The 9,773-nt window shown below is 42.5% G+C and overlaps 1 protein-coding gene across 12 annotated transcripts in view; it reads left to right on the top strand.

Moving 5' to 3' along the window:
• Positions 1–9,773, top strand: part of OXR1 (oxidation resistance 1) — a 355,200-nt gene that overhangs the window by 279,350 nt on the left and 66,077 nt on the right. Inside the window, exon 1 of one of the 12 annotated variants that reach the window (XM_071421389.1) lies at positions 54–243. The exons of 10 other annotated variants lie outside the window; for them this stretch is intronic. In XM_071421389.1, coding sequence (XP_071277490.1) covers positions 90–243 — 154 coding nt within the window. In that variant the 5' untranslated portion in view covers positions 54–89. Of the gene's footprint in view, positions 1–53; positions 244–9,773 lie in introns of those variants that run through there. One more of the 12 variants, XM_071421390.1, reaches the window with a different exon arrangement.

The following is a 9,773-nucleotide window of genomic DNA, read 5'->3' as shown; positions in this document are numbered from 1 at the left end:
CCGCCCCAAAGTTTGCCCAAGTTGCGGCGCGGGCCGGCGGCGCGCGGGTCCCGGCCCGGCCATGGCGCCCCCCGGCCGGTAGCGCCGCCATGGACTCGCTGACCGCCCTCACCGGCAAGGGCGGCCGCCTGCTCCGCGGCACCGCCAGCCGCCTCTGGGGCGCCGTGCCCGGCGGCCTCCGCCACGGCCGGTGCCAGGATGGCCGGAGCCGCGGGGAGCCGGGCCCCGCCAAGTCGACGCCAGGTACCGCTGGGGAAGGGGCCGAGGGCGCGGGGGTGGCCGGGAGTAACGGCGGGCAACGGGCGGCCCGGGCCTCCCCGAGCAGCGGGCTCGGCTCCTCGCCCCTCCCGAGCCTTCCTGGAGTGCGCGGGCTTCGGCGGGAAGCGGGAGCAGCCGGGGCACAGGGTCCCTTCTCAGCCGGGCTCGCAGCTGAGCCGGTCGGGAGAGGGACCGACCGCGGCTGGTGCCCCGCTCCGGGCGGCTCCGAGCGGCAGTCGGGGGAGGGCGAGAGGGAGGAGGCGGCGGGGGAAGGGGGCGCGGGGCGGGCGGGGAAGGGCCGGCACATGGGCCGGGGCCGGGCGCTGCCGGCGCCGCGCCACGGAGCGGTTGCAGCGGAGCTGCATCTACAGGCAGCAAACCAACTGAACGTCTTCCTGATTTCCGTGACACAACTCCTACACTTCCTTTATTAACTTCCCTTTCCTGGCATTTTTGCAGACTAGGGTGTAGGAAAGCACCTGGAGCACAAGCTCCTCAATTGGCGATGTCTTTTATCTGCGAGGTTGCTTCTGCCTCCCGGGTGCTCCCGAGGAACGGGCAGCATTACTGGGAAGTAGGCTCGGGGATGCTAAGGGCAGAAGTAGTACCTCTGCCACTCAGTGGCCAAACAGGTCAGTCAGGAGACAGCAGTAGGTGGCTCCTTGTCCTGTGCCTGGAAGGAAGAGGGCTGCTGTTGTCACCCCTTTTCTTGATAATGCTGTTGTGGCTGATGGTATAGGTATTGTAAGTATCTGATGTAAGCACTTACATTGGCAAGAAATACACTGAAAACTGGAGGGTTGGTCAGTAAACGCACGCACCCTTGTTCATGCAGAAGAGGAGCACACAGTGAGAACTCTTAGAGAGGTAATGCTATGGATTGGGAGTTAAAAACAAGTCATGGCATAACTAGTAAGAGCAGCATGATCTAATGATTGCTTGGAAAGAAAACAAAATATGAAGTTAAATTTATGAAAGTGCTTTGTAATAAATAAAGAGGAGTGTACAAGGAATAGTAAGTATTTTCCCTTTTTTCCCTGTTTTGAGAAGCTCTGTGTGAAGTAGATGAATGAATATTTGTTATAGTCTCTAGTTGAAGTTGAAGTCAGGTCTCTACTGAAATTAATATTAAAACACATTAAGTTTCTTTGTTATTGTAGGTTATTATGGAAGAGTAAAATAGTTGTTTTCCTTGAAGGGAAACTAGGTCTGCTACTCAGTGTGGTAGGCAAGGTAATAGGAATGCCTGTGCAGCCAGTCAGATGTAGATGTTTTTTCCTTGTGTGCATTGGGTCACAGTTCTTGCACAGAAAGGATAATTTGTAACTGGCTATATTTACATTGCCACTCTTTATTTATTTCATGTCCCTCCCCGTAGCATACCCAGGGGGTGATAGAGACTATAACTTGTTTCTCAGCAGTGAAATGAAGTGCCTTGAATAAGGTCTCTGCAAATAGTTAAAGACTTTTTGACAAAGATTGCTTACACTCTTTTTGCAGAACCAAAACAGCAGTAAAATGCTTTAGCATCTTCTGGACTTTTAATCTCTTACAAGGCCTTGTGTTCAGCTGTTAGTATAAAGTGTCTCCTGTGATACATGAGATTTCTTGGAGGGAAAGGCCCTATTTTCCTCCCTTCTTCTGGGAGAAAGGCTTAACTCACAGTGCTATAATGTTCTGCATTTTCTTTTCCTCTAGCTTTGAGCAGAAAATGTATCTTCACAGATGCTTTCATAATATAATGCCTAAAATTTGTGTTAATGACAAGTTCTAGAATGCAGGGTGAGTCTCTGTGTATATGGACTTTAATGCACCTTTTTCCTCACCTAGGTGAAGTATGTGCAAGGCAAGTAGACCTTGGCCCTCCTGTGCTGCCTTCCCCTTCACAGGGTTTCTGTCAGCTATGGGCAAAAACAAATTCTTGTGACTGTAGAATTCTTCTGTTGAGCATTTTGCTGGCTTTTACAAACCACCTGTGCCCTGGTAATGGGTGCTGTGGAAGCTGTAACAATGATTACAATGCTTCATTTGAAATCAAACCTCTGTTTTAATTAGAGATGGGTCCCCTGGCATTAGCTTAAGACTTAATAGCAGATTCTAAATGCTCAGTCTCTGCAGTGTCCTGAATCCAGGCCTACCTATTACTGTAGTTTTTCCTCCCCACCTAGGGCTTTCAGTGGATTGTTGGTTGGTTGGTTGGTTTTTGGGTTTTTTTTTTGGTAGGGTTTTTGTTTGAGTGGTTCAGTTGTGACTGTGTGAATTACTTGTTAAGAACTGTTAACAGTGCTTCATAAATGCCTTAAAACCATGTTTCAAATTCTTTGAAACAAAAAAGCAACCTTTTTTAGCTTCTACAACGAAGTATCTCAATTTAATTAATGTAATATTAATAATTTTGCCCTTACTGTTTTCATGCTTGTCTTTTTGAGCAGTTGAACAGCTTTTCTGTCAGGTTTCCAAGTTCAAGGAGGCAGGTCTGTTCAATTGCTGTGCTTTAAATCACTTCTTTGGACACATGCAGAACAGTCTATAGTATTTCTTGGTAGGGAGAAAGTACACACTGGAAGACTGAGTAGTGCCATAGGAGGCTGTAAACCTGTTTATCCGGTTTACACTGTTTGTGTCAGCAGCCTAGTCAGTGAAAGAACTTTATAAAGTTTTTTTGTCTTTTAATGGTTGTGATGGAGGACAAAAATGCAAATATAATCAGAAAGCCAAGAGAAAACATCTGGCTTTAGTAAAGACACTTTCAATGTCAGAGTGTAAAGGTTTTCTTTTTTAAAAAATACCTGTAAGCTTTGGAATATAACTTCTAAATATAATCTGTTGGTATTTTATAGGATGAGCTAATATGTATGTATTCAAGCTTGGATTTACCTAGAAACTTTAGCTAGAATGGTGGTGTCATTTTCTTGATTATTGTTATGTACTGTAGATGTTAGCATGCTGAAGTTAAATGTGGTTTTAGTTGCTTTGGGATGCAACTCAAGGCTTTGGGCAATGTGTGATTAAGAATTATCTTTTCTGCAGAATTAACTTGAAGGTTCAGTTTAATTTGAGTCTCATCTATACAAACCTTTTACTTAAATGAACTAGCAGTGCATCCCATACTTCAGTCTGCTTTGCTGTGTAGGGAGAGTGTGACCAGCAGTGAGTGACATGGTTTTGCTTCTTTTCTGTGATGCTGCTGAGGCTATACATTGAATGTGCTCTTTGGTTTGTGTACCACGTTCAGGAGAGCTGCTGAGGAGCTACAGGGGGTCCAGCCAGTTTATCTAGGGGCACAGGGCATGCAACTTGTGAGGAGGGGTTGAGGGAGCTGGGCTTTAGTGATGCTGAGGGGAGACCAAAACAACTTAGAGGCAATCTAATTACCTCCTGTGTCTACCTAGAGGGACACACTCTTCTCAGTGCTAGGAGATCAAGGAGGAGGAGCAGCCATGAGTTTTAGCTTAGGAGGTTCAAATTGGACAATAGAAAAAACTTCACACAGAGTGATCTATCGCTGGGACAGCTGTAAGCTGACCTGATTTGATGTTGACAACAATTCTACTTAAAACTGAAAGCTGGAGTAAATGTATTCAAAAGGCTTCTCTTCTGAATAACCCTTTGATCTGTGAGGATATACTTTTGTACCTGGAGTCTTACGCTTCTTCCCTCCTAGATATTTTCACCTCACTTAATGGAGGGAGAAAATACACTGAATGGGTAGTGCTGACTTCCTGCAGTGTGTCTTTCATTAAGGACAGAAGTTAAATAAAAATCAGTGATTCAGAGACTCTTCTGAACCAGTCTGTCAGGGAAGTTCTTATAGCTGCCTTCTATTGAAACTTTTGTTGTTGTTGTTTTTCTCCCTCAGGTTCAACTTGATTGTTCAGTTCTGAACCATCTGGCCTATGGGCTTATTTACATTTCTTTCATACCAGCTTTGGAGTCTTGATTGGTAAGGTTACCATACGCAGTATATCCAGTAAAGTGTGTGGCTTGTCAAGGCAGCAGCAGTACATTAGAAGGATAAATGTGCAGTGCCACCTTAAAATACATTTCTCAAATCCTGCTATAAAAGTTAGTATCTTTCTTTCTAAAAATCTTAGAATAAAGCAAATATAGGGCAGGTTACTTTCTCCTTTCATCTTTATTCAGTACTTCATTTTTAAGAAATTACCAGGTGTATGATAAAGTAGGGAAGAGGATTCAAACTGGGGAGACGCACTTCTGTGAGTTTTCTTGTTCACACTGTTCCGGATGAAGCACATATGAAATGTACCAACACCCTTTACAAAGACGCTAATGCTTTGCTTTTATGGCTGAAAATAATTCAGTTGGTACAGGCATAAGAAGCAAATGTGATCTTGGAATGTATCAGGCTGGTGACTCAGTCATCTTGTGATATGTTAATGTATGCACAAGCTCTTCTTCAGACTTCTGTGCTACTAGCATACAGGATTTCTTGAGTATTCCCTTGGTGCATGTGATGTTAAATGATCTTTTACTTCAGGTTCTGCTTTGTACTGTTGCATCTTTCCCTGCTTTTTTCCTCCAAGCTTTGGAACTTCAGAATTCATTGTGTGTCCTTTTACACAGCCTTTGCTGTTGATTGTCCTTTTGAATTTGTCTGCTGATGTGCAATTGTACTGTGTTAAAAACTACTCCATTGGGATCTCATTAATATACCTCTCCATTCTCCTGATTTGTATTTCTCTCCTTTTCACTGAATCTTTTACATATTTCACAATTCTTTATCCAATTTTTGCTGTTCAGCAGGATTCTGATGTATCAAATGTTTACCTGAAGTTTAGTTTATATACTAATTTTGAATTGAAGTTTTGTTTTACTGTATTATATTAGTTGTGTTTTTTATCTTATTTTTTCTGGTTAATTTCCATTTCTAACATTCAAACAATTTAGAAGGGGATATTTTATTGAGAACCTGCGTACTCATAGCAACATTTCAGGTCACTACATGTATGAATAATAATTTTCTGTTCATCAGCAAGCAACACACCTTGTGTTATATGTGTAAATCTCCCTCTGGCTTGGTTTGATGGGGTGGCCTTATGTATCTGTATTGCCTGCGAGAAAAATGGAAGGAATCATAGTTACAGATAACTCAAATTGCAAGTAGGATTGTTTAACCCTGCTAAAGGTGGCAAGGTGATGACTTCAGGCTAGGTTTCTCAGTGCTTTATTCTGCTTTGAAAATGTCAAGAGATGGAAACTACACAGCTGCACTGGTCAATTAGGGTTTTTTGCCTTCTGTCTACTCAGAAGCACTTTTGTTTCTTCTTTGTCTGTTACCTTTTGTTCTCCTGCTGTGTATCACTGGAGAGACTGGCTCTGTCAACTTGACACCTCTGGGAAAGCTATGTAGAAGGTACAGGATGGCTGCTGTTACAGTCCTTCAAAACCACTTCTCCTTCAGACTGGAGAGGCTCTGTTTTCCTGACCTCTTCTCACAGCCCTCGACTACCTTGGTGTCCCTTCACCAAAATAGTTTTGTTTATCTGTGCCTTCCCTATATTGAATATGGTCAGGGGGAGGGATGCTAGAGCCAGTATTCCGAAGGCATTGCAGTGCAAGGATAATAGGTGTGCTCTCAGTCTGCTGACCTCTGTTCATAGTAATACAGCTGAGGATGCTGTTGCATCCCCCTTGTTTCCAGGTCATGCTTCTGTCTCCTGTTTTGGCTTCTGCCTACCAAGACCCTTGGGGCTTTTTTTCTGCAGAGCTGCTCCTTGGCTGAGCTGTGCCAACTGTACAACACCAAGGGCTCTTCTTTCCTGTGCAGAAGACTTGTCCTGCTGAATTTGATTAGGTTCCTTTCAGCTTGTTCCCCACCTGTCCAGGTCCTGCTGAACAGCAGCCCTGCCATCATGTATGTTGACTGGTCCCCCACTTATCTGCAAACCTAATGCAATAAACCTGTACAGTAAGATGTTTATGGAGGCTCTGGGAATTACTCCACATCCAAAGCAGATCCATTTGCATGTCAGCAGAGCAGTTGTAGTGCACAAGTCAGCAGGATAAGCTGACTGACTTTGGGCTCTTAGAAAGGGGTAGGTATCATGGGCTGAAGTGTGATAAGGCAAAGGGTAAATTCTTGAAGATAGGTAAGGACATAACTTGATATTGCTGCTTGATGGTCACACTGTTGATATGATATTGGGTAGGCTTGAGCATGTTCGACTAAATGGGCTTAAATATCTGAAAGAGGTGGTGAGTTAGGAAAAGTTGACTTGCTATATCGGTAGTGCAGACAAGATTTCTGCAAGTTTCCATTAAAAGATGTATTTGTACTGCAGAAAGATTTTACAGAAGGTGGAGATTGGAGTTTGGTGGTTTCTGATGTATTGAAGTGTATACATGTATATTGTAAATCGAACAGGAAAGGCAACTTACTGTTGGTTAAGACATTATGTGGCATAATCTGAAAATTTGTTAAAGCATTTCTGTTTACTTTGAATGTGAAATCTTATTTTAGAAGAAAGCCCATGTGATGTACATACCAGGAGTATCATGAACAGAGCACATCCTCGCCACCTGGAGAAGTGTCCTGTCTTAAGTTTTTTTCTCTTCAATTGTTTTTATTCCTGAAATCATCAATTTATTTATTTCTGCCTACATGCTGTGCATCTGACTGGATAACAGTGTTGTGTGTAAGGGGGATCACAAAATGAACTTGGATTAATACTGTATCTGTTGCAGGAAAAAGCTATTTTGATGTGTTCGACGTGCTAATGCAACATTAGCAAGGTCTCAGATTCATTGAGCTTGGGGGTTTGCTTGAGAAAAATGTGAACAAAAGCATCATGTGAAGAGCAGTGATAAGGATCAAGAGTTTTGAGAGCATGACTTGGAAAGACTGAATCAGAACAGATAGCAGTTGTTTAGCAAGAAGAGACTGAAGGAAGCATTATGACATTGCCTTGGTCTGAAAGCCTACCATTTTAGCTAAAAAACTGCAGACTACAAGTATCTTGTAGGCTACTGTTAGGGCCTCTGTTTCTGGTTCCTAAGATGTTGGAACATAACTGTAAATAATATTCCTGTAATTATTGTAAGCATATCTAACTGCAGGAGGGGAGGAGGGTTAATGAAACATTTGCTGACTGAAATGTAGTCCCTGCTGTTAGGAGAGTCATGTCACCAGGTCTTTTGGAATATAAAGATTTCCTACTTTAATCTCTTTTGTTTCTTTATGAATAAATTGTAATGATCTAATTGTTATTGAGCAGAGCTAATCTAATAAAGATGTAATATCTGTGCTTCCTGTTTTATCAATTAGAGAGTTGTTTCCATGCACTGCTAAATAAAGATGTATTTGAAAATATTTTAGACTACTTTTCATGGTTTGATTCATTACCCCATATGTGCTGCATATTTAAGATCCTGTGAAAAACTGTGTCCTAGACAAGAATTTGATGAAGTTGCTGCCTTTTCCTTTTTTTTAAATACCTGTAAATCTGATGCACAAATGTGCAGTTCTTGATGGACAGTGGATGAGTAATCTTTTTCTTACCTTCTTGATCATAATAAGCTTGATACTTCAAGTTCATTTATTAATTTTAAACCATTTGCAGTAATTGTGGACTTATCCAGATTCTTTGCTTTTTCTCAGAGGATACTTGCTTGGTTTATCAATTTATTTCTCTGGAAAAAGTTATTTTTGTTACATTGGAATGAATGGAATAGCAGCTGAGAAACATTGCAAGTTGAGATTTAATCTTATTGTGCAGACAACAAGGTTAAAGTGAATACATTTGGCTCTGTGCAGAGCTTGAAGATCCTCCTAAGCACTTCCTAGCTTGTATCCTTATCTTTATCAACTCTTAGTGCCAGAAATCCAAAGGATGTGCTAAAAGCATCAGTGAACAGTAAATGGAAGGTCTACAATTAAGCTGACATGGCTTACTAAGGAATGAGAAATGCCTCTCTTGTCATAATTATTTGAGCTAGCAAGTGCCACAAGAATATTTTCAGTCAACCAAAATTCAGTGGCACAGGGCCACGTAGAGGCAGTTTATAGAAGGCCTGCTATAAATGTTAGGATTTGACTTCAGTTGTTTTGAGTTGAATGCCACTGAGTACTTAATATTTTAATGTCAAAGCTGCCTTATTGAAAACTGCATCTTCCTAAAACATAATGTCCATAAACCCCCTTTTCCTATCCTGTGTAAGCATGTTGGAACAGTAAGTCCTCCTTTCTGTGTTGGACGATTATATGTAATTGTTCTTATGCTGCTTTAACCTCAAGACTGAGCTTGTGTATTCAGACTAAATATTGGTCTTGTGTCATTTTGAACACCATGTTCTGCATCTTTCTAGTTCTAGTCTTTTAAATCCTAGCTAAAATATTTTCTTGTCATTTGTGGATCTGGCATGCACTTTTTGACTTCAGTGTTTCAAGCTGTTGTGGAGGCCCACCCAGTCCTGAATTAAAGCATGAATCCTGTTGTTACAAAAGGTCTTGTCTTCTTTCTGCCTAAAACAGCACAGCTAAGAGCTCTGATAACATAGCACCCCAGATCCCATGTTAAACAACTTACTTGACTCTTGAGGTTGTGTTTAAGTGTGGTCAGTCGTGTCAGGTTTTTCTTGGTGTGGTCTGAGAGCATCAACCTTTGTTAGCCTCACTGTCTTGCTGCTGGCAGATGAAGTAATGGTTGCATGTAACCTAACAAAATGAGAACCTCTGCAACAGTTACCTGGAAAATAAGTAAAATGAAAGCATCAGACTGACTCTTGTTGGGTCTGAGGACTTTTTAGACCACTGCATTCTATGCTGGCAGTTGTTTCTGCTTGCATGTGCTTCCTAGAATGCTAGGGGCACTGGAATGGCTGGAAGACTCATTTCCTTTGCCCTCAAAAATGAATAGCTGGCTCATTTAGTGACAGATAGAGGCTTTGTAGTGTGTCATCAGGGAGGCTGAATTCATGTTTCTACTACTCTGACCTATTTTCACAGCTGAAATACATTCTAGTTTTGTTTCTGAGAGGTTAGGTCAAAATTGATGTGTTCTGTATGAGCAGACAGCTCGAGCACTTGGGCTGTGGGCAGAGGTGTGGATTTTGGTAGCTTGGCCAGCTGGGTAGTCAGCACATAGGGAGCTCAGTGTTGCCTGCCTCCATCTCTTGTTGACTCAGGAGACTCACATCATGTCAGGTTATGAAACACTTGAATCTGTACCCATATAGTGAGGGGGAGGTAATGCCTTCACAGACTGAAGGAATGGAAGTGGGCACTAATGGGAAGGGTAGGATTTACTGCCTTAGATATGGGAGGGGGGGACATCAAAAACCCTAGCTGCAGACTATAAACTTCTGGAAACCTTGTGGGAGGAGCTCTCCTGGCTTTCTTACAAGATGCCTTCAACAGGGACCTGTCTTCCCCACCCCTACCCTCTGTTGGGTCATACTTTCCTGAAGTTACCAGAGTTCTCTCAAATCTCTGAAGATCAAAGGCCTAGAATGGAAGCCACATGAGAAGTGGCTGAGGTCATTTGGTCTGTCCAGCT

Source organism: Agelaius tricolor, unplaced genomic scaffold (assembly GCF_023055355.1).
Source record: "Agelaius tricolor isolate 1412-34295 unplaced genomic scaffold, bAgeTri1.0.p SCAF_2, whole genome shotgun sequence".
Lineage (NCBI taxonomy): Eukaryota > Metazoa > Chordata > Aves > Passeriformes > Icteridae > Agelaius > Agelaius tricolor.
This window is presented reverse-complemented; position numbering and strand designations above follow the sequence as displayed.